Source organism: Mustela lutreola, chromosome 5, assembly GCF_030435805.1.
Source record: "Mustela lutreola isolate mMusLut2 chromosome 5, mMusLut2.pri, whole genome shotgun sequence".
Taxonomy (NCBI): Eukaryota; Metazoa; Chordata; class Mammalia; order Carnivora; family Mustelidae; genus Mustela; species Mustela lutreola.
The window spans coordinates 77,215,066-77,239,967 of record NC_081294.1 but is presented as its reverse complement, the minus strand read 5'-3'; the positions used below and the strand labels follow the sequence as shown (position 1 = coordinate 77,239,967).

The window sequence follows — 24,902 nt, the reverse complement described above, 5'->3', positions numbered from 1 at the left end:
ATAAATATATTTGCTGGACTATCTCCCCTTCTTCATTTTGTACTAGTAATTCTCTTAAGGCCCAGCATTGCACTCCACTTTATATACAAACCACAGTGTATACAAACACACAAGTTTAGAAAGGGAATGTTAACATCTTAGATACCTTCTACCTACCAATTTCCAATGCCATCATCTTCCCTTTCTGCAGTCCTGTATTTTTAAGTTTTATCACTTAATAGATACATCCTAAAAAATGTATTTTGCATTTATGACTTTTATGCACAAAATAACTTCTAATATGTACAGACTGTTTTTTACCTACTTGTAAAAAACTGACATACATGAATTAAACCTCCATGTCACTGCAATACACACAACCACATGGCACATACACTATTTATTCTGCAGATGATGAACATTCAGGCTGTTTCCAGTTTCCGGCCATTACCAAAAATGTTGGTATGAATATTTCTTGGTGTCTCCTGAAGCTTCAGCTTTAACCTCCCTCCTCTGTGGTGCTTTTCCAGAACTATATAACCCATACAAGGATACTCAGTTAAGCACTGCATCCTGCTGTTCCACATTTTCTTACATCAAGAATTTTAAAGTACAAATGCTTTAATTCCTTGATACTACTTTTCCTTTCTCAAACAATTTTAAATAGTCACATATGGAATAGGTTCTTATAAAAGTTACCGTACCAAAGGTAGATATTTAATATCCTAGTAATTTCTACAAAGGGGAAAAAACCCATACAAATCATCTTGAAAGATCAGAAAGTTATCTTCATTAGCAACCAATGATACTGCAAATCAAAGATCCTATTTAAACTCTAGTATCAACTGAGTACTTTCCATATTAGCTGCATTTACTGCTGCCCAGAAAGACATCTACCATAGGTATTACGCTTTGCTCTTATTCAGCAGCAGTAGCTGGGATGAGTTACCTCACCCTCCCTTCATTCACCTTTTTTATTTTCCTACGAACTTGTTTGTATTTTAAGATAGGCATCAACATCCACAAGCTACTGGGACTGCCAATCAAAGAGAAATGTCAGATCTGCCATTTTAAAAACTTCCCAGAAAAAAGCAAACTCTTTTTATCAACTAACCTTTAACTTTGGAAAAGCTTTTTAAACCAAACCAAAAAAATTTTTAAAAATTTAACCTTCAAATTTCATTGCTACTTCATGCAAATCATGTTGAATTGCAAAGTCTTGAGCCTTATAAATGCAGAGAACATTAAAGTTTGATACACAGCTGGAAATTATATGGAAGTGCATCATATCAAAGGAACTCCATCTACTCATACCTGTCACATTAATTATATTTGTCAGGCAAGATAACATAGCACTTTATCATGTATCTCCTAATGTATTACAAGTTTGTACTTAACCTTATGATAGACACAGGCTGCAATAACTCAAAAACTAAACTAGCAAACTTTAAAAACCACTTACAGGGGTACCTGGGTGGCTCAGTGGGTTAAAGCCTCTGCCTTCGGCTCAGGTCATGATCCCAGGGTCCTGGTATAGAGTTTCCCATCAGGCTCCCTGCTCAGCAGTGAGCCTGCTTCCGCCCCCCCCCCCCCCCCGCAGCCTACTTGTGATCTCTGTCCAGTAAATAAATAAAATCTTAAAAAACAAAAAGAAACAAAAAGAAAAAACAAAACCCACTTACAAACATCTTTTAACCGTTACACATATACAATTCTCTCAAACCATTCATTCCCTTTCCTCTCTGCTCCAGTTTTTAACTATCCAGTAAAATTTTGTTTATGTAAACTTTTTTTTAAATTAATAATTTCAGAGCTCTCAATGATCCAATGAGAAGGCCCAATACAGAGCTAAGAATTATGAATTACAGAGCTTCATTTCCTTGGACACTGTTATCCTTGGAATAAACACACATAATTGTGAAACTACAATGTCTATGACCCTTCCACCCCACCCTCAAAGAACTCAGTATTGTCCAACCCAAAGTCAAGTCCACTCAGAACCTGTTGCCACCAAGTGTGGGGCAGTTTTAATGCAACTCTAAGTTTAAAAATGTATCTTTTTAAAAAGTATGTATTTTTAAAAAAGTACCTTTAACTAAAAGATGAGCTACGAATAACACTTTAATAAGCCATTACCCCATTCTTTGATTTTGATCATCATTAAAATAGTTTAAAAGCTGCACTTCAGGGGCGCCTGGGTGGCTCAGTGGGTTAAAGCCTCTGCCTTCGGCTCAGGTCATGATCCCAGGGTCCTGGGATCGAGCCCCGCATCTGGCTCTCTGCTCCCTGCTCCGCAGGGAGCCTGCTTCCTCCTCTCTCTCTGTCTGCCTCTCTGCCTAGTTTCTCTCTGTCAAATAAATAAAATTAAAAAAAAAAAAAAAAAAAAGCTGCACTTCACATTGTAACTTAATTACCATCAGTCCGCATAATGGTAAATTAAATATTCTTACATAAGGATGCCTTCGGATTCCTCCATTTGTCTACATGTAATAACCAGGGTATCTTACATAATAAACACTACTTTCTGTCACTTCCGAATACTCTGCACTTTAGATTTAAAGAAACTAGCTCACTTCTATCCCAATTTCTCTCAAAAATACATGAGGTCCTAAAGAAACAAACATGAGATACTGTTTTTTTAAGTAGTCTAGCATGCATAAAAATGTCTCATCACTCTCCCCATACAAAGATAAATGCAATTTCTTGAGGAAATGTCAGAAAAACACAAGGAAAGAAATATAATATCACCCATAATGCCAATGCCAACATCCAGAGCTAACAATTTTTGGTACATCTCTTTTTATGCTTATTCACAAGTTCCTTTAAAAAACAACAAAAAAGGAATGGAATTTGGAATCACCAGAGTTTTATTATTTTCTTTCCAAGTAATACTATATTCCATTATTCTCCCATCATTACTCTCCTCTTAAAACACTGCTTTAAAAAGCTACACAGATTTCTATCAGATGGCCACACTATTATTAGCACATCTGTAAGTGTTAAATCTTTCAGATTTTTAGCAAGCTTGGTAACTGAGATTACATTTATGTACACAAATCTTTTGTACACTGTTCCCTTAGGATAAATTCCTTTAAGTATATTCCTTCCATTTTTAAACCTATTTAATTATAAAATGAGTCTGAATCAAGTACCCAAACAACACACAAGTATTATAGAACACACCCGCAGCACTGCCACTGTTTATATTGCCACCACCTCCTTGGGCTTTAATCTTTTTTTCTATGAAACTAGGGATTTGAATTACATTTTCTGAAGTCATGCAAGACAATTTACTGGCTTTCCTCATGCCAGTATTTGTTTACCTACCATTAGCTCATCTGTAATATTATTTAACATTTATAATACCCTGAGCATTAGTGAATATATTAAGTTTAAAGACTCCTTTAACATGCATAGTGATCAAATCAAGAGTGGTTAAATCCTTTCTAATTAGTTCAAAATGTTATGTGAAGTCAACTTCACTTAAAAATAGCTGAGAAGTGAGCTGTGCAAAAACTTCCTTTCTGGGTAAAATGTACGTTAATGTTATAACCATATAAATATTAAGTGCAAAGGGAAAAAATTGTAAACTTAAAGCACTTCACCACAAACATCTTCTGGCTAAAGATCTCTGGTCCCAGTCTTACATAACAAACCAGAACAATCCTCATTTAGTACTTAAATTGTGTTCAATTTCAAGTTTGCAAAAACATTCCGGTTAAGTGCAAAAGGCATACAAAGCGTTTTTGCAACAAAAATCATTGTCCACCTTCCATTTCTAAAACATTACTGCTGAAAAATTATGACGACAGACTGCGCAGACGACTGAGCCACTGAGTTTTCTAAAGGAAATTCTCAACCTTTATGAAAATAGCCAAAACCAGAATTTTTCCCCGCCGAGTACAACTGTTTAAATTTATCTGGGAGAAAACTGTTTTATCGACTACTCCAAAATCTTAAACCAAGCTCTATTCAACAGAACGCAGCATCAAGACAACAATTTCATGACTAAGAGCTGGGAAATAAACGACTCTCGCTTTATTCCAGCGCGCTTCAAAGACTAGAAATTTCGGAATCGCCATAAGCATTCTCGAAATATCTGTCTGGGAAACTGTAACTGATCCAACAGGAATATTCCACAGTATAAGGCCACAGAGCAGGAAAAACATCTAGGAGAATTCTTCCACGGCAAACGAGAAAAGTCCCTGTAAAACATCGAACATGGCACAAGGCTAGCAATGAAAAGAACAACGATGCACCGGCTACACCACGGTACACCGAAGCCTTTGTCTGGAAACCGGAAGGTCCCACAACACACGATCCTCTTTAGAGGAACGCAGACTGATAATATCTCAATAAAGAGAAAAGGAATAGGAGGTGACTCTCTAAGCAAGTCTCTTGGCTCGCAGCCTACTGCAGAAGGCTTTCTCCACGACGCAATACGAAAAACAAGCGTTAACGTTTCATTTTTCGGCCATTTTTACGCGATGGGGGTGGGGAGGAATTGTTTCTGAGGTCCAGCTAAAATCCCGCGCGGATGTGTGTGGGCGGGGGACAGGAGAGTCTTAGGGGGCGCTATGAAACTATGGGCCAAAAGCAGAGCGAAGGCCGTGACACCAAGAGAAGAAAGAAATGCTGCTCAAACGGCTAAGCTTTTCAAAGTCTGCGAAATCCTCCATTTTGCGGCACATTTTAAAGGGGCAAAGGGGGGGGGGGGAAGCACACACCTATCTAGGGCTGGCGCTATTCCAAGACTTCGCTGCTTAACTATTCTCCCCAAACGGCAGGCCCCCTATGGACAGCCAGTCCCTCAGGCCTCGAGCGCTCCTCCCTTCGCCTCAGAGCTGCAGCCCGCGTGTAACGGGCTTGTCGTCCCGCCCCCGCCCACAGCAAGCCCAAGACGCGGGAAGTTCGGCGGATCAGCTGCCCTCGGCGACCCCCGACTCTCCCGCCGCACCCCCGGCCCTTGGCTGGCCGCGTGTCTCCCTCCGGGACCGCTCACCTCCGCCGCCCGAGGAGGCTGGTTGCGCCGCCACTGCGCTCCTAACATGGCGGCCGCCGATCAGGCGGCTCACATACGCAGCGAGGAGGGAGGCAGAGCCGACGAGCGGGAGCGAGCAAGAAAGGCGCGCCGCCGGCTCCCCGCGGCCCCTGTCGCCGTCGCTGCCTCCTCCCGGCGGACGCGGAGAACCCCCGGCCACCCCACCCCGATTCTTACCCGCTTCACGCCTACCTTAAGGAAAGGGAGAGGGAAAAGGAGAGGCACCTCTCTCCCAGCGAGCGGGACGCGGAGGCTCCCACAATCCCCCGCAGCAACGGCGCTGGTAAGAGGTGGCAGCGGCGGCTGCAGCCCAAGAACAAACCCGCTCTCGCGAGAGAGTACACCCACCCCCACCCCTCGCGGGTCCTGTTTCTGTGCGCACCAGGCCCCTCCCCCTACTCAGGGCGCGCACACCACCGCGCCTTCGACTGCGGTCGTTGTTCTCTAACCCTGGAGCCCGCCTGTGGCGGGAAATGTATAGGGAGCTACAGTTAATGAGTTCGAGTCCCATCCCCTAAAAAGATTTTCCCGAACCCTTAAACTTCATGGTGTAAAATTTAAATAGGGTATGCTTCAGAAGGAGTCGCGGGAGTTAGTGCTTAGACCTGATTTCTTCTGATTATTCTCTCAGTATTTGCCGAGGAGTGATAGCAAGGGCCAGACGCCGGAACCCATACCATTTTGGCTGGTTTTTAATCTCAGTAATTCTGTGGAGGGTCATGGAGGCAGAAGGCAGAGAACCTAGCCCACTTAAATAAAGACCACCGCCGCCACTTTGAATTTGAATGAATGTAAAACGCCCGAGACTGATACAGGTTCCTGAAATGCACATGTGAAAATCCCGAGGTCGACTTTGAGATACTGCCTTAAGTAAATAAGTGAATACAAATACTAGTAACACTCAAATATTTAAAATCTTTACTATGCTGAATCAGTTTCGCATCTTTGAAAAGTCGTTCAGGGTCCTCTGTGAAGATAGTGGAGAGGGCAAAGATGGAATACCACAGACCAATAGAAAATTGAAGAGATCGTCTAGTTCAGAACTCAGCTCATGTTCATTTCACTACTGAAAATGAGGAAGGGGAGGGTCATGGATAGATGAAAACTCCATGGTTAGCAGTGCTGTTAAGTGGCACTGGCAGAGTAGCAGGAGACTATAAGGCAAGATGTTTGGCATCAATTTTAAAGTAAGGAGTGCTATTTATGGGTCTTGAGCTCAGGGGTAAAAGATGTGGGTTAGTGGCACATTTGAGTTAATGACATAAATGAAGCAATGGGATTTGGAAGTTAAGCTAGAGACAGTACAGTGAAAAGAGGTATTAGGACCTTGAGAAGCAAATCAGTTAGAGCTAACTGGCAAAGGAGACCAAGTGAATACAGAGGTAGTGGGGAAAAAGCAAAAAAAAAGGTTTTGGGAAGAGCAGGGAGGCACACATTGTACTGCCTTGAGAGCCAAAATAGAGGTCAAAGTGATCAACAGGGTCAGATGCTATCAAAAGTGAAGACTAGGACTAAAAACATCTACAAAAGACTTAACACAGACATCAGTCTTACTATGGACTTGCTCCAGTAAAGTGAGAGAGGAAGTCAGACTGGAGGTGTATCAAAACAGGAGGATGGAAACTACCCAATGCAGGAAAGGTTTGGCTATGAAGACTGGAGAAAGCAGGGTGAGTTTTCCAATTTGCTAAAGGAGTTTCGTGGGTTAAAAAAAAAAGAAAAGAAAAGAAAAAAAAGTCTACTTTATTCTACAGAGAGCATAAGCAGGAGGAGCAGAGAGAGAGAATCTCAAGTGGACTCCATACTGGGCAGAGCCCAAGGCAAGGCTCTATCCCAGGACCCCAAGACCATGACCTGAGTCCCACGGTCAACTGCCTGTGCCACCCAGGTGCCCCTTACTATGGGAGTTTTGAGCACAACGAAAATGTTGGTATAATAAAGTATTGGTTAAAGAAAACAAGTTAGAGGGATGATTTCTAACAGGCACTGAAATAGGATCCAGAGAAAGGAGACATGCCTTTAACAGGAGGCAGAGAGGAGATGTGGAGTTTTCATTAGGTTTGGTTGAAGCCTTGGGAATTGAAGGTGACTTAAATTTTGTGACTAAGACGTCATTGAGGGCTAGAGTTGAATAAGGGACAATTAAAAAAAAAAAGATTTTATTTATTTATTCATGAGATAGAGCGGGAGGCAGAGGCAAAAATAGGCTCCCTATGGAGCAGAGAGCCCAACATGGGACTTGCACCCTGGGATCAGGACCCACGCTAAGGTAGATGCATAATTGACTGAGCCACCCAGGTACCCCAAGAGACAATTTTTAAATAGCCATGGTGAAAAGAGTGTAACTGCAATCCCACATCTGCATTTATGTTGTATAACCATTAAGAACTGAGGCTCCTCCAAATTAAGTGATGTTTAAAGCCTACTGAGGTTAGCTCTGGAATGAAATTTTGGGGAATCCACATTCCTCATTGAGTCTTGCGTCGTCCATTCAAAACCATATCTGCCTTCCACTTGGTGACTTTTGACTCCAAGTAATCTTGGCTAAAACTTCCCTTTATGTTGTTTCCAGATCTTAGATGAAAGAAGAAGCTCTGCTCCTTTTGAAGAAACATGAATGCATTTTAGAACTAAGATATGCACTTACCCATGCTTTTGTATAAGGCTGTAATGCCATCTGGTGATCATACAAAGAAGGAAAGTCAAACTTTATCATTGAGTAATTATTTATTGAGGATCTGCTTAGTGGCTCATCAGCAAAAAGACACATTGGAAAACAAACTTAATACAAGATTTCAGTCATCAAATGCCTATTTCATGAGGGACACAGTACAAGGGTAGGGATTCAATGACCAATTGCCAACTCTTGAGGATCGTAGTCTGATGGCGAATGGACAAGGAGTCTGGCCTCAAGGTGCGTCTGGCTGGAGTAGAGATGAATCAAAAGCTCTATACTGTTTTGGGTGACTTGGGAGTAGGTGAGTTGTGCACCAGGGATGGTGAAGAATGTGGCTATAAAGCAAGAATTTCTGCTAAGACTTTGGAAGGTCTAAGTGACAGCTTGGTACAGCTATGTTATGGAAGACTTTAAACACCAGGAAAGAGTTTGGATTTGAGCTGATAATGAAGACCTTTTACAGTTTTGCACAGGAGACATATTGAGGACATATATTCTGATACCACACAATCATTAGGCAGCTGATAATGCTTTCTAATTATTATCATAATTTTGAGGATAAGGTACCATTATTCCTGTTTTATGTAAGAGATTAAGAAGCTTGCAGGTGATGCAGCTAAACAGTGACAAAAGCCAGGATCTGAACCCAGTTCTGTATCAGTCCAAACACAGAGCTTTTGAGCATTTTATGATACTGCCTTTACCAGAGCTGTAGTCTCAGAATCTCTTGGCAGTCCACCATCTACTTATTTTTTTTTAACAGATTTAATGCCCTGAAACCAGGTCATCCCTATAATTTAAGCTATTTAAAAATAGAGAACTGTTAACCAATGGCTCTTTTAGCAATGGCACAGCAGGGAGGGCAGGCAGGCAAGAGGGGGTTTAGGAAGGAATTTTTGAGTAGATAATACATATAATAAAATTCAAAGAACACAAGTTTTCCCCAACTTAAAGGTAACCCACTTACCAATCATTTCTTTTGTATTCTAAGGATTTTCTATAAAGAAATACTTTGTATGTGTATATGTATATGCTTGTGGTTTACTAAAGATGGCCACAAATTCTTTGCCATGCTTCTCATAGTGGAATCAATTTCCACTCTGCCTGCGTCTAGAAGGGTCTTATAAATGGCTTTGACCAACAGAACGCAGAAGTGACTTTTTTTTTCCACAGAAGAGAGAAAATTTTAAGATTTTTTTTACCCACTTGGAACCCACTTGCCATGTGAGATACCCAACCACTATTAAGAGGTCACACTGAAAGAACCAAAGTACGTCAAGTCTATAGCTCCTACTGAGTGAAGACTCCCAACAGCCAGAGCTCTAGCTGAGTCCATGTAGAACACAACCACCCAGCTGAGCCCTATCAACTGGAAGAATTTTAATACTTGTTTGAACCACTAAGTTTTAAGGGTTTTGTTACATAGTGATACACTTAATGAAGATTTATTTACCTTTTTAATACTTTAATAGTAATCTCTATGCCCAGTGTGGGGCTTGAACTCATGAGCCTGAAAAAAAGTTGTGTGCTCTGCTGACGGAGCCAGCCCTTCCATACAGAAGTTTGAAAATCTAGTCACATAATTCCTTCCTTTTAAGTACTCCTCATTTTTTTTTTTTTTAAACTTGGAAGGCAAAGGTACTCTATTACACAATTAAAGGAAAAACCATGCTTTCTTATTGTACTTTTTAAACATCATTCAGAGTCTATTTCTGGATTTCCTTTTATCTGTTCTATTCATTGAGTAAGCTATTCGTTTGCCAGTATCAACACTTTACTCTTTTTGTAACGTTTTAACATCTGGTAGGGCTAGTTATCCTTTATGATTCTAATTTCTCACAATATTATGATTATTCTTATTTTTCCATGTGAATGTTATAATCATCTTATGTAGTTATAAAATTAATCCTGTTACTTTTATTGGAATTTTTATAAACTTACAGTTTTCTTTAGGAGATTTATCTTTATGTTGAAATTTCTTGGACATGGTATGATTTACCACTGAAGGTCTCATTTGTGTCTGTCAGTATTTTAATGTTTTCTTCATCTGTAACCTCTGTACATCTGTCTAATTATTCCTTCCAAGTTATCTTCAAACCCATTATTTGTTACTTCAATGGATCACTTTCAGTTGATACCCATAGATATATTTCCAAGTAAACTTACCATCTATGAGTGATTTTATCTAACTACCTTTGGTAGTAACTTTGAACAAAGCTCTTTTCTTTTTCTTTTTTTTAAAGATTTTATGTATTTATTGGACAGAGAGACACAAGCAGGGCAAGTGGGAGAAGGAGAAGCAGGCTCCTCCCAGGACCCTGGGATCATGACCTGAGCCAAAGGCAGATGATTAAAAACTGAACCACCCAGGTGCCCCTCTTTTCTCTTTTTTTAATGGGATCATTTCTAGGGTTTCCTCATTAAGCATCACACAGCCTTTTGGGTAAGACACTTTTAATAGGTTAGGAATGTTGATCCTCAGCAGTTTTAACAAATGCTATTTTAGCATGTAGGGAGATTATTCTCGATATATTGTTGAAATAATCTTGGAATAACTTTTCTGTGTTGTATTATTTGTAACAAGTTTGTTTATCTTTATGCCCTTAATTTAGCAGTTGTACTACTATGCATGGAACCCTACTCTACCCCAACCTTTAAAAAAGTAATCTTTGGAGCACCTGGTTGGATCATTAGGTTGAAGGTCCGACTCTTCATTCAGGTCATGATCTCAGGCTGGTGAGATAGAGTCCAACATTGGGATCTGCAGGGGCCTGGAGCCTGCTTAAGATTCTCTCTCTCCCGCTTCCCACCACATTCTTTCTCTTAAAAAAAAAAAAAAAAAAAAAGGCAAATATTTCAGGAATGTTTTACAGTCTCAGAATTCTTATTCTGACCCTCACTGAACCCACAGTTTAGTAGGGCCAGCACTGAAAAATTTTAATAAAATGTGACAAACACTATCATAGGGCAAATCTGGGTGTGGGAATGTGACCCACTGGGGCCTTCCAGAGGGGCATTTTTAAAAAACCTGAGATTCAGAGGCGGTATGACAGGAGGAATGAAGTAGATGGATGCTAAAAGCAAGGCTAACGGTTTGTCTGTATATGTTCTTTGTATGCTAAGAACAAAAGAAAGCCTCCTCACGCTTCAGCAACAGTGGCCAAGATGCTGATAAACTGAAAGAAGGTATTTGGCATTTGGAATGGTTTTAAGAAACTAGAAGAAACTGGCACTTTAATCCTTAATCTGAATGAGTTTGACGATTGAAAAAGGCAACAGATATTCATTAGAATTAGTTGGAAAGACCTGGAGGCACCATACTTAAAAGTTCCAAATCAAATACTAGCTTTGGAACTAGATTAAATTAACACCACAGTAGTTCCGACCCACTGTGTGACCTTGGGCAAATAATAGCAGTACCTTGTAGGCCTGATGAGAGGATTAAGATATGTAGAATGTGTTTACAATTCTGGCACATCATCAACACGTAGTAAATGTTGTCAGTGTTGCAAAGCACCACGCGTCCTGCAGTTTATTTACAGGAATATCCTAAAATGACAAATGCATAGATTCACAGGTTATTTACTTTTATAGAGCCCCAGAGCAAACATGTTAACATTATCCATTTAAGTCTGGTTATAACCTACATTTTAATCTGTCACCTACTTGTCAGCACATGACCACTAGTTAGAGAAGTTTTCTAGTTGTAATTTACACACAAAGCTGTTTCACAGCTTTTAACTATAAAGACATAGATTACCAAAAAACTAACAAAAGGCCACACATATATTTTAGTTAACAGATGTCTCAAATTGGAACAGGTCTGCAAATCTATTATTTTCATTCAATACTTTCTGAAGTTAAATTTAGTCTTAAATAGTTGAGCACTAAATTACATCTTTACAGTCCAAGAGCAAATGCTTTGGAAATCAGACGCCATTGTTTTCATAATTTTTTTTCTTTCAAACGGTTAAACAAAACCAGCACTGTTGATACCCTCACTTACTGTGGTAATCTTAAAAAGGAGGATATGCCAATGGCATTACTCTATTTTGGATACATTTCGACACAAAGATATTCATATTTATCAGCAGGTCTTTAGTCATCTGTCAGCTGAATTGAGGCTGCTTGGCTGTTTGGGAAGTGAGGAAACCTTGAGAAGCTGGTGAATACCTTTCAAAGGACTCTTAAATGCGGCATCTGCAGATTCTGATTAGCTAGCTCTGTGGGAAGCCATGGTGCAAAGATACCTGGAACAGGTATTCAGACACTCAGGCAAGGTGGCTTCTCTGCAGAAGGGCTGTCTGAGCTAAGATCTCAAAGGAGACAAAGTGGAGAAGATGGAACCAGAAAGAAAAACAGCATGTGCAGAGACCTAACAAAACGCTTATCAAGTACCGAAAGAAACCAGTGTGGCCAGAAGGGAATCTGAGGGTAGTAAAGATGAGATGAGAGCGCTAAGGGGTATACTGTATAAGGCCTGACAGGCCGTGTTAAGGTAAGCAGGGACTATTTATTGTCTATTACTCACCCTCAATGTCTAGCAGAGTTCATTTAATAAAGGCTATAAACCCATTAAAAGTGTGAAATAAATGACAGCCTTTGATAAGATATGTAATTAGCATAGGTCATGGTCTTCCTCTAACTCAGTCCTGGAGATTACACAAACGAGAAGTTAGAGATACAAAGAGAGAAGTTAGAGATACAAAGAGACGTTGGAGGAACTGATCATGACTGCCTACCACAGAGGGGCAAGAAATGGAAGCCTAGCAGAGATAAGGGCAGAGTGCCAAGAAAGTAGGGGTAGTGCAGGCTGGGACAGAATTTTTCTATTCTGCCTTTTTTCCTCCTGCTCATTGCCTCACATCTTTCACTGGCAGGGTGGCCAGCACCTTGCAACCCTACTTAGCCCCTGGAGTTCTCCTCCAGAGTACTCAACTGAGGAGGAGAGAAAGTTCTACTAGCAGCTACTCTGGTAAAGCCCAGATTCTAACGCAGAGGCTTTGTGCCTCGAGGGATTCTCTACCCTCCAACCCATTCTGGCACCAAAGCCTGAGCTTAGCTCCTCCTTTTTACAAGCCGCTAATAAAAGGTCCCATCCTCCACTGTGAGCTCTGAGTAAAAAAAGAGTAAAAAGAATCAACTATCACATCTGCTAGAAAAGCAAACAAAGCCAACCAGTATGCTAGAGGAGACAAAATAAATGACTATAGAGGGGCACCTGGGTGGCTCAGTGGGTTAAAGCCTCTGCCTTTGGCTCAGGTCATGATCCCAGGGTCCTGGGATTAAGCCCTCTATCGGTTTCTCTGTCAGGCAGGGAGCATGCTTCCTTCTCTCTCCTGTCAGCCTCTCTGCCTACGTGTGATCTCTGTCTGTGAAATAAATAAATAAAATCTTAAAAAAAAAAATGACTATAGAATAAAAGGTGATGAATATTAAAAATGGAATATTTATAAAATATGGGTAACAGTGAATTAAGGATCCTGGTTATACAGTTCATTGTTCTACCAGCAGACAAGGGCCTAGGAAGCAATAGCACCTTAGTATCAAGAGCATACCTAGTGCCCAAATCTTGTTCCTGAATGCCATTTACCAATAAAGGAAGCAGGGGTCCCTGGACAAATGCTTAACACTGAGACAGGAAAGATACAAGATGAACACGGAGCATTTTAATAGTGCCAAAAAGTGAGAAGCACTTAAAAACCAAAACCCCACAATGATGGAGGTATACTGAAGGGATACAGTGGCCAAACAAAGCTCCCAAAGGTCAAAGCTGAAACGCAACAAAATAAAGTATTATTGGACTACTTTCCAAAGCATAACAGAAATATCCATGAGTTCATAGTGGTATAAATAAATTGAATGAGAGAAGAGATTCTTAAGAATTCCAAGTAACCAGGCACCTGGGTGGCTCAGTTGTTAAGCATCTGCCTTTGGCTCAAGTCCCGATCCCAGAGTCCTGGGATCAAGCCCAACATCGGGCTCCCTGCTCAGCGGGAAGCCTTCTTCTCCCTCTCCCACTCCCCCTGCTTGTGTTCCTTCTCTGCCTGTGTCTGTCAAATAAATAAATAAAATCTAAAAAATAATTTTAAAAAATCCAATTAACCTATCTAGATATTATTCCACCTTCAAAAGAGAGTACAACCCTTGTCTTTTAAGTGTTTGTTGCACATGTGATTTCATTCCAAAGCACACAGAATTGGGTCAGGGGGAGTAACTCTATAGTGGAGAAATTTGGCAAGACAGATCTCAGCCAGCTGATCAAGGTAACAGCAACACTAATAAGTCATCCTGAGAGAAACAGAATGGAAATTTACCTCTGTGGTCTTCCTCTCAAAATCCCTTAAGCCCAGCTTATGCATGAGAAAGACTCAATCCTAATTGAGGGACTTTCTACAAAACACCTTACTCAAATTCAAGGTAATCAAAAACAAGCAAGTCTAAGAAGCTGTCATAGTTAAAAGGAACCTAGCTGGCTCAGTTGGTAAAGCGTGACACTTTATCTCAGGGGTGTAAGTTCAAGCCACACGCTGGGCATAGAAGTAACTTCAGTACAAAATCTTTAAAAAAATAATAAATTGGGGTGCCTGGGTGGCTCAGTGGGTTAAAGCCTCTCCCTTCGGCTCAGGTCATGATCCCAAGGTCCTGGGATGGAGCCCTGCATAGGGCTCTGCTAAGCGGGGAGCCTGCTTCCCCCTCTCTGCTGGGCTCTCTGTCTACTTGTGATCTGTCAAATAGATAAAATCTTAAATAATAATAATAATAAATAAATTATTTTTTAAAAGGAGCCCAAGGAGGTATAATAACTAAATGTAATATCCTCCAAGAGATCTTGGAACAAAGGACATTAAGTAAAAACTAAGGAGGGGCATATCATGGCTTAGTGGGTTAAGCCTCTGCCTTCAGCCCAGGTCCTGAGTTCAGCCTGCTGCTCTGCCTACTTGTGATCTCTCCCTCTCTGTCAAATAAATAAATGAAATCTTAAAAAACAAAACAAAACATGGGCGCCTGGGTGGCTCAGTGGGTTAAGCCGCTGCCTTCGGCTCAGGTCATGATCTCAGAGTCCTGGGATCGAGTCCCGCATCGGGCTCTCTGCTCAGCGGAGAGCCTGCTTCCCTCTCTCTCTCTCTGCCTGCCTCTCCATCTACTTGTGATTTCTCTCTGTCAAATAAATAAATAAAATCTTTAAAAAAAAAAAAAAAAAAAAAAAAAAAAAAAACAAATGAACAAAAAAAACTAGGGAAATGTGAATAACGTATGGACTTAGGTAATAGTAACGTATCTATATTAGCCCCCTATTTTGTGATAAATGAACTACACTAGTGTAAAATGTTATTAGAGGAAACTGGGTGTAGGGTACATGGGAATTCTTTGTACTAATCTTCACAACTTTTCTGTACATCTACAATTATTCTAAAATAAAATAAATTTCAAGGTCTATTTTATTAGCCTTTTCTAAGGCAGTAGTTAAGTCACCCTTAACAAGTAGTACAGAATGTTCTAATATTCCAAAGAGCCTTGGAGAACAGGGAGGGCCAAAGTACAGGCTTCTTTGAACCAGATCTTAGGATACTAAACTGACACATATATGACCCAGCAAGCTGGCTTATTGTTTTTAAATAGCAATAAAGAGAAAGAATTGCTAAGCAGACATTCATTCTAAGTATTACAGTTGATTTGTTAATTCAGTGAAATTGTTTTCCAAGAGAATATTGACAGGTCCATTAACTGGAGCTGTTCATAAAGCCCTAATTAAGCAACAAGATTCAAGGAGTCCCTGTCACTCTTTTAAGTACTTAATTAGTTGCTCTTATGGGATCTTTTTCTTTTGTGTGAATTCCTAGGCAGTGATGATCCACCTTGCTGTGTCCTTTGGGGCCTGCACAATTTATTTCTCTGGAGTTTTATTTACCTGATAACAATTTGAGACGTAATCCACAATTGTAGGTATTTATTTATTTTAAGATTTTATTTATTTATTTGGCAGACAGAGATCACAAGTAGGCGGAGGCAAGTAGAGAGAGAGGAAGGGAAGCAGGCTCCATCCCAGGACCCTGGTATCACGACCTAAGCCAAAGGCAGGGGCTTTAACCCACTGAGCCACCTAGGTGCCCCGAAATCCACAATTTTTTTTTTAAAGATTCCATTTATTTACTTGACAGAGAGAAATCACAAATAGATGAAAAGGCAGGCAGAGAGAGAGAGAGAGAGAGAGAAGGAAGCAGGCTCCCCGCTGAGCAGAGAGCCCGACGAGGGACTCAATCCCAGGACCCTGAGACCACGACCCGAGCCGAAGGCAGCGGCTCAACCCACTGAGCCACCCAGGCGCCCCTGAAATCCACAATTTTAATGTGAAAGTCCACGGACAGCAATTTCAACCCTGAAAGGGAAGTAAATTACAGATAGGCACCAGGGATGGTCTACTCAATACTTGCGGCTCCCTTATCCACCATGCCTTAGTTTTTCCTCTTAGTATGGCATAGGACTGAGCCTTGAAACTTGAGCAGGACATTTAAGAGGGTCACTGTGTCTCCTAATTGCTACCTACAACATGAGGTGGCAGCTTGGAGTTAAAGAGTTACTTTGAAATGTTTTACTTCGTCATCTTTTATTTCCTCACCAGGAAATTAAAAAAAAAAAAAATCAAGTCAACAGGGAATAGTAGGTGACTAATTAACTTCACTTATCAAGTAGGAAATCCCATTACATTATTTTAATGTGCATGATTAAGCCACTGAAATCTCTTGGGATATTGAATACAGGCACAGACATCAATGACTCATCCTTTTCAAGCGGCAACAACGATGCATCCTCCCTCCACCTGGGTAGCCTTAACAGTGGTCAGGAAGATGATCTGGATGCTCAGAGGAGCTTACCATCCCAGATTTTAAACCCTGACGTCATGAGAAAAGTCATCCTCCTTCCTTAGGGATCATTTCTATTTCACTACCTAGGACTGAAGTTGTGATCAGGCTCTGCTGGAAATGAAGACTGCTGTTTTTTCTTAGAACCTCTCCTTCGGGAATATATTAAAAATGAAGAGAATCACTACGACAAAAGCAAGCTGTGCAAAGAGTATATACAACAAACTTCAAACACAAGAAATGAGGACTAATCTACTGCTGGATTACTAAAGTCCTCTAAAAGAGGTAGAGTTTAAGGACAGAGTGCTAAAGGCTTGCTGTAAGGCAAAGGTATTGATAACCTGGAATTTTTCAGAGACATGTTGGTACTGGCCCTGAACCTGTCATTGATGAGCTGGCAATCTTTAAGGCCTGAATTTCATTTTCTATAACAGGGATTGGTAAACTCTAGCTCACAGGCCAAGTTTGGCCTGCGAATCTGTTTTTGAAAACCCCTGAAGCACAGAGTGAAGGGGGGATATTTTTAGTTATAACCCTTAAAACTTTACAAAATTCCAATTTCAGTGTCCATTAATAAAGTTTTATTGGGGCACCTGGGTGGCTCAGTGGGTTAAAGCCTCTGCCTTCGGCTCAGGTCATGATCCCAGGGTCCTGGGATCGAGGCCCGCATCGGGCTCTCTGCTCAGCTGGGAGCCTGCTTCCTCCTCTCTCTCTGCCTGCTTCTCTGCCTACCTGTGATCTCTGTCTGTTAAATAAATAAATAAAAATCTTTAAAAAAAAAAAAAAAAAAAAAAATAAAGTTTTATTGGAACACAGCAATGCTCACTAGTGCCTATCTGTAATTTACTTCCCTTTCAGGGTTGAAATTGCTGTCTATGCCTATGGCTGCTCTCTTATTCCAAGTGCAGAACTGAGCAGTTACCAGAGACTATGGTGCCCAAGTCTAAAATATTGTCTAGCCTTTTACAGCAAGTTTGCCAACCCCTGCTCCAGAACAACAGTGTATAACAAAACTTTCCACATTGGTGGAAATGTTCTTGGAGCTGTCCAAGATGGTAGTCACTAAATACTGAGATGGAAAAGCAGACTTAGTTTTTATCAGTTGAACAGTCTTATGTATTGCATAGCACAGCTGTAGAAAATGAGACTTTAGTTTAAGCCTTGGACTTCAGATCAAGTATTCTCTAATATTCTCATACTCTACATAATTTTTGAGAACTCATATACAGTTTTTTTTTAAATATTTTATTTATTTATTTGACAGATGGAGATCACAGAGAAGCAGGCAGAGAGAGGAGGAAGCAGGCTCCCTGCTGAGCAGAGAGCCCGATGTGGGGCTCGATCCCAGGACCCTGGGATCATGACCTGAGCCGAAGGCAGAGGCTTTAACCCACTGAGCCACCCAGGCGCCCCTCATATACAGTTTTTAATCATATACATTTTTTCCACCTGTAAAGAAAACCTCAGTTCTTAAAAAATTTTCTTTCTTTTAATGTAAGCTTTACAAACTTACAAATGTGGGGCTTGAACTCCAGACCCTGAAATGAAGAGTCGCATGCTCTTAAAAAAAAAAAAAGAAAAGAAAAGAAATCACATGCTCTACGATGCTCTACAGACTGAGCCAGCCAGGAGCCCAAGAACACTTCACTTTATATTTTAACTTTACCCACACTATTACCACACTCTCACCATTTCTGATACCAGATGTGTGTGTGGGTTTTCCCCCACACCAAGCAAATCTGTTTCACCAGCTGGGTGTCCTACAGTTTCACTCAATTCTGACATCAGACCTCACAGGTTAAGGGCACATCCAACAAGATTGCCCCACCCTCACTTCAAATGCCAATCACAAGTTCAAGTTGTTACCAGTGAACAAGTTTTGACCAGTCTCTGATATAAATCAATCAGAGGTTCCCACAAACTACCCACTCAGGTTTGATTAATTTGCTAGAGTAGTCTCAGAACTCAGGAAAATGGCTTCCTTACTGTTTAACAGTTTATTTTAAAGGGATATGAGAAAGGATATAGATAAACATCTAGATGGGAGATGCACAGGGCATGGAAGGCTGCCTTCCATGCCTTCTCTGGTATACTACTCTCCCAGCCCCTCCAAGTGTTCACCAACCTGCAAGTTCCCTAAACCCCACACTATTAGGATTTTTATGGAGGCTTCATCATGTGGGAATGATTATTACTCCCATTTCCAGTCCCTTTCCCCTTTCTGAAGAACGCAGGTGGGGCTGAAACTTCCAAGCTTCTAATCATTGCTTGGCCTTTCTGGTGACCAGCCTTATTAGAACAGGACACTGCAATCAGCCACGAAATTTCTGGATTTAGGAGCTCAGTGTCAGGAATCAGAGTCAAAGACCGAATTATAGAACAAAAGATGCTCCTAGTGTTCTTATCATTTAGGGAACTTTAAGAGTTTTGGGACTTCCAGGGCACCTGGGTGGCTCAGTTGGTTGGGCATCTGCCTTTGGCTCAGATCATGATCCCAGGGTCCTGGGATCAAGCCCCACATCGGGCTCCCTGCTCAGCAGGAAGCCTGCTTCTCCCTCTCCAATAAATAAATAAAATCTTAAAAAAAAAAAAAACTTTTGGGAATTATGTGCCCAGAATGGGAGCAGAGGCCAATACAGATATTTTTTCTGTTATTGCACACCACCCATCTGAGCTGAAACAAGTTAATGAGAACCTACCCAACAAAAGGGACTATATTACCTATCCTGGTGTCACATAGGGCTGTCAGACATCTGAGGTCCTGATGGAGGCAGATTTCTCTCTCAGGTAAAGGCATCTAGGATTCAAAGAGGAAAGGAATGACAAGCTATCCCTAAGATAGGGTCCTCTCCTCAAAGAAAAGACAAAAAACTGTTTGCACCCAGACTAGGACCAACTCCACAGAAGGAGTTACTCCACTCTCAGAGGTGCAAAACGCTGCCCGGGAGTACTTAGCCACAACACCAAAACAGTGCTTGGACCCAGACCTCAATAAAGGCAGCGTTTGCTCTTCCAACAGTGTAACACCATCCAAGGCACCACATTAGCCTGGATAGCTGACAACCACTGGGTGACTCCCAAAGCAGCTACCCAGACACGCAAGAAGATGGATACAGGTATCCTCATGAATTTAATGTTGACTGCAAACCACAAGCCTGGAAGCAGTGATGGCACACTTTGCTGCCAAGCCCTTTAAACAAATAAAAAACAGGAACCCCTTTCCCATGCCTTCGGTCATTCTGTCCAACATTCACGGAATTCCTGCTATGTGCCAGGCACTATGACTGGGACCTAGCAGTGAACACCCAAGATACACCATCCTTTCTTTTTTTTTAAGATTTTATTCATTTATTTGACAGACAGATTTCATAAGTAGGCAGAAAGACAGGCTGAGAGATGGGGAAGCAGGCTCCCCGCTGAGCAGAGAGCCCAATACGGGGTTCGATCCCAAAACCCTGAGATCATGACCTGAGCCCAAGAAAGAGGCTTTAACCCACTGAGCCACCCAGGTGCCACCACACCGTCCTTTCTTTCCTGGACTTTATAATCTCCTTATACATTCTACAGATGGAATGGTACAGATAATCTCAGAGATCCTAAATGCCTTCAGACCATAACCACCGATATCCCACTTAGCCTTTCACTGCTCAGAGGCTGAACTTGTTGGAGGGCAAATATTGGTGATGTTGCTTTCTGATGGATACCAACTAGCAAACAGGCCTGCCACACAGTAAGCAGTCACTGAATAGGGAGGGACATTTACCTGAGAATGCCATACTGACTGTTCACCAGCCACTAATTTCCTCTCTTCAGGAGGGCCAATGATGCCCTACTTTCAAGTCATCCTAAAAAAGAAAAAGATTTCACGGTTCAACACCCTATACTAAAACAGCAGCTCCTGAAGCTGCTTTTCTGTAGAAATGGAAACAATGCTGTCTGCCATTTATGATTTACCCTATTTTCAATACCTTTCAGAATTATTTCCCATCATCTTTTTATTGCCTAGAATTACCATTAAAGCTAACAGTTCCCCCAAACCCTCTAGATATCTCAACTCCTAAGACCCCATTTGTATGAACATCTGAGGTATTCACACAAAGCAATCAACATTAAGCTAAAGGAACTCTTTTTAGGGAAAGGCAATTGATAGAACAAAGCTACCTTTTATAGGGGCGCCTGAGTGGCTGAGTGGGTTAAAGCCTCAGCCTTCAGCTCAGGTCATGAGCCCAGGGTCTTGGGATCAAGCCCTGCACCGGGCTCTCTGCCTGCCTCTCTACTTGTGATCTCCATCTGTCAAATAAATAAATACAATCTTTAAAAAAATAAATAAATAAAGCTAGCTTTTATAAATAACTCCCCTGCCTCCTAACATCCTCACCAGTTCCACAGTGGAATCCAGGATGTCACTTTCCACAGAAGCAGCAACTAAGTCAGTCTTATTGGATAATCTCCAGCATCACCCTGAGTGGTAAGTATTTGCCTAGAACTGAGAAGCATCTCTTCTCAGAAAATTAGTGATCCAAAACAAAATCACTACAAAAAGGGACACAGTATTTACTGCTCCAAAGGACTCTGTTCATTCCTGAAAATCAGTAAGAAACTCACAAAAATATATTATCAGCCTAAAGAAGAAATTAGTATGGTTGTAGCTAGGCCTACTGCCTAGAGCCTCTCAGTCTACTTGTATTTTTCTCTTTTATTAAAGAGCCAGAGAAGAATGCCCATAATTTTAAAGCAACTTCACACCAAAATTTCCCTAATCAGGCGTTCCTATAGGTAACTACATCTATGAAACCCTCCACAAAGGGATCAGCATGACTAGCTCTGTATGGTGTAGGAGAGGGGGCCAGGCACTTTGATTTGCAACTGAAAAATTGCAAAAATCCCATTAACTTATATCCCCCCCCCCCCCCCCCGCTCTGGAGCACTCAAACAATAAAAAGGTGACTTTCTCCCTCAACTTCTACATTACTCATGGCTTGTTTACCTTTGTTCCCATTTCCAAGCAATGATTCAAGTAACTTCATACTAGCCAAACCTGTTGAACAAGAACCACTCAAAAAAAAAAAAAAAAAAAAAACACACTCAAAAAGATTTGGATTTTTAGGTGTTCCCCTGCAAAATCATGCCCTTACAGATTTAACCTTTGTGAATAAGCAATTATGCTGGCATCCTGGTATAGTTAATAACAGAGTTGGCATGAACCAGGCCCAGAATGCCAACCAGCTGTTGGCTGCTTCTCTCCCAGCAGTGTAACACTTGCCTAGGTACAGGTCAACCTAGGCAGCTGCCTACCGCTGGGGCGGAAGGCAGGTGAATGAAGTTGCACTCACCTGGGGCTGCCTCTGTCAAAGCCCATGCCTGTCCCCCTCTGCAATCGAAGCATGCCAGGTTAGAGTCAACCAACAGTAGTGAACACTTATGTGAAGTTCAAGATCTCTGCCCGCAAACCGTATAACTTATTTCTGAGTCACAGAAATAGGCAATAAAACAAAAAGCTTTTGTTTGGTTAGCTTTATTTTCTCACATCATTTGTTACCCATGTGCCACAGCAACTAAGCAGGGGGATTTTTTTCAACATTCTATTTTTAAGTTATTTTCACTCAACATGTGGCTCGCACTTAACAACCCCGAGATCAAGAGTTGTATCCTCTAGCGACTAAGCCAGCCGGGGCCCCTCAACAGCAGCATATTAAGGGTCTAGTCAACAAGTAGAAGGAAGCTTGGCTCTATCACTTAACAGCTAACAATGAACAAGTCATTTAACCTCTTCGCACCTCCCAGTCTCATTCGTAAAATGGGAAGGTTATCAATAATACTCTGTACACAAGCTGGTTGTTAGATCTAAAAAGAATATAAATTAAGCCTAAGAATATCTGGTATAGAATATGTGGTCAATAAACACTTGCTGTTATCAAAAGCTACATTCCAGGAAAGGAGATGAGGAATTAGGGGGGAATAGAAGTGGAAAAATTATCCTGGGAGAGCAATGGGCAGTGAAAATCGTGAAGGATGGTTAGAACTAGACTGGAGAGGATGTGGATTATGAGACCTTTTGAGGAACAATAAAAGCAGTACTTTATAAAAACCGGATGTGATAATGGGTATGGAAGGAACTGCAAACAAGCTGCCATTCCTGCCAATGACCTCAACTACTGGTTGAAAGCAGTAACCAAAACGTTTGCAAGAATGTTAATAAACGGGCTCCTGGGTGGCTCAGAGGGTTAAGCCTCTGCCTTCCGCTCAGGTCATGATCCCAAGGTCCTGGGATCAAGCCCCACATCGGGCTCTCTGCTCAGCAGGGAGCCTGCTTCCCCCCCTCTCTCTGCCTGCCTCTCTGCCTACTTGTGATCTCTATCTGTCAAACAAATAAATAAAATCTTAAAAAAAAAAAAAGAATGCTAATAAACATTCTTACCCACTCACCATAGTAATTTACCTTATTTACTTAAGATTAGGGTTTCTAAGACAATACCTTTTTCCAACCAAGCTTTAATTTCACTCTTAACCAACTCCAAACAATTGAGAGAAAAGGTAAAATAGAGGGGGCTTATCGTTCAGGTCTAAAAATGAATCTTAAAACAGTCTGCCCCTTTCAGGGGCTTGGGTTGAACGACCTGACCGAGCTCCACCCGGACACGTGCTCATCACAAATGTTGCCCAGCCCCTGGCCCTAGCGCCAGGCGTCCGGGAAGCGAGGCTCTCAGACCGGATCTAGGTGACTCTCCAAGGACAAGAAGGATGGTAGAAAACAGGGGGCGACTCTAGGGCTACATTTTCCCAGCGACTTTTCGAGATGCCCTCCAAACCTGGGGTCATGGTGGAACGAACCCCAATTTCATTCCGAGCCCAAGAAGAAGCCTCCCCACCGCTGCCTCTCGCCCCGAACTGGTAAACCTCCACGGCTTCTCCCCACTTGGCCCTTAACTCACCCGCACGTGTCTGGGAGCTCGGCCGGGGTACTCCCGCCAGAGCAGAGGCCGCAGGGGAAAGGACAGCACGGAGCGGAGGGAAGCCCCGCCCCGGGGCGGATACTGAGCAGGCCCTCAGTGGGCGGGGCCCGGAAGCCCGGCCTAGGAAAGTCCGGGTTCGAAAAATGCGGGAGCGGTGGCGGAGGTGAGCATACTCCTTAGAGTAGCTAGCACCTCACAACAAAAGGGGCAGGAATCTGCACGAGGGCTACCTTTATTTGACTTCCATCCCGTTTGTTACTTACGGATGGGAGGGAGCATTGGGTTTGGACGTGCTAAAGACTAAACTTGGGGTGTCCGAAGGGAGGCCGTGCTTCCTACCTGCACACAGCGGGTGCCCGTGGGACGCCTGTTCCTCTCGCTCGTGTGGTGCCTTTGAGTTCCTGCGGGAGCAGCTCATGCTTTTTCCACCTCCCGCTCAGATCTATCAGGCTTTCTCCAGTAGCTTTGTCCCTTGGCTGATGGTTCGCTCACCTGCATAGGTCACCTCAGTTTTCAGGTTCTCTCCAGAAGATTTTCCAGTAGATGATGCCTGGCACCCCTCCAGCCTAACCCTGTGGGGCAGCATCCCTGGTGCCCTGCAGTGGGATCCTTAGGTGAGTTGCAGTCGTTCAAGAGCACTGGCTTTCTCTGTCAGAGTTGCCTTGCACCGTGGCAGTCTGCCAAAGATGCCACATTTGGAGTTGAGACAGATTGCCCACCAAGTTATCAATATTTCTTTCCAACACTAAAACTTCCTTCTCCCATTAGCTGGAGTCAGTACGATTCTGTCCTGCTGAACAGTTGGTAAAGCTGGAGCCCCTCTCTTTCCTAGCCCCACGAAAGCCTATCGGGTCTGCTCATCTATCACACCTGGCACCTTTGCCAGGCAAACCCATGGGAATCAGCCACTGCACTTGGCATCTGCCAACATGTTTTATCTTCCCTCAGCTGTCATAATGAAAGCAAATGTGCTTCCTGTGCACCCCAATCCTCACAGACCTCTGCTGAGAAAGACCAGAGTGAAAAATTGATTCCAGTTACAGACACCAGGCTCTAAGGCCAGAGAAACACAGGGGAAGTGGTAAGCAACAAATCCTCCAGTTTTGATGGAGTTGGACACAGGCTCTGATTGGAAAAAGGCTTACATAAATACGATAATTAAAAAAGTCACATGAGCAATGCTGAGCGGGTAGGCAGGAGCTCTGCTTTGCAGTTAAATAGGAATGTGGCTGAAGACTGCCGCAATAATCAGTGCCTGCATCCGGCTGCATCCAGAGGGTTATGAGAGCTATAAAACCCTACAGATTGGGTGGGTAATTGTCCTGTGGAGCTCTGCTAAAGAAGAAATTACATTGACATCTCATATATTTTGCTTTCTTTTCTTCCAA

At 42.1% G+C, this 24,902-nt stretch overlaps 1 protein-coding gene, 1 long non-coding RNA gene and 1 other non-coding gene across 7 annotated transcripts in view; all 3 read right to left on the bottom strand.

Moving 5' to 3' along the window:
• MATR3 (matrin 3) overlaps positions 1-5,371 on the bottom strand; it is a 30,634-nt gene extending 25,263 nt beyond the window's left edge. The window contains exon 1 of one of the 5 annotated variants that reach the window (XM_059174718.1): positions 5,213-5,371. Coding sequence is in view for 1 of the 5 variants with exons in the window: in XM_059174717.1 (XP_059030700.1) it covers positions 4,982-5,029 (48 nt within the window). In the remaining 4 variants the exon portion in view is untranslated. Of the gene's footprint in view, positions 1-4,981; positions 5,132-5,212 lie in introns of those variants that run through there. The other 4 variants (XM_059174712.1, XM_059174713.1, XM_059174717.1 and 1 more) reach the window with 4 other exon arrangements.
• A 2,357-nt stretch (positions 5,372-7,728) lies between these two features.
• On the bottom strand, positions 7,729-23,584 carry LOC131832108 (uncharacterized). The gene is made up of 5 exons (XR_009353923.1): positions 23,494-23,584; positions 20,325-20,406; positions 19,261-19,358; positions 11,118-11,246; positions 7,729-10,519 (listed from the first exon to the last, which is right to left on the bottom strand). It is a non-coding gene; the product is annotated as an uncharacterized LOC131832108 (long non-coding RNA).
• Positions 19,432-19,632, bottom strand: LOC131832899 (small nucleolar RNA SNORA74). The gene has a single exon (XR_009354243.1). It is a non-coding gene; the product is annotated as a small nucleolar RNA SNORA74 (small nucleolar RNA).
• Positions 23,585-24,902: the final 1,318 nt, after the last annotated feature.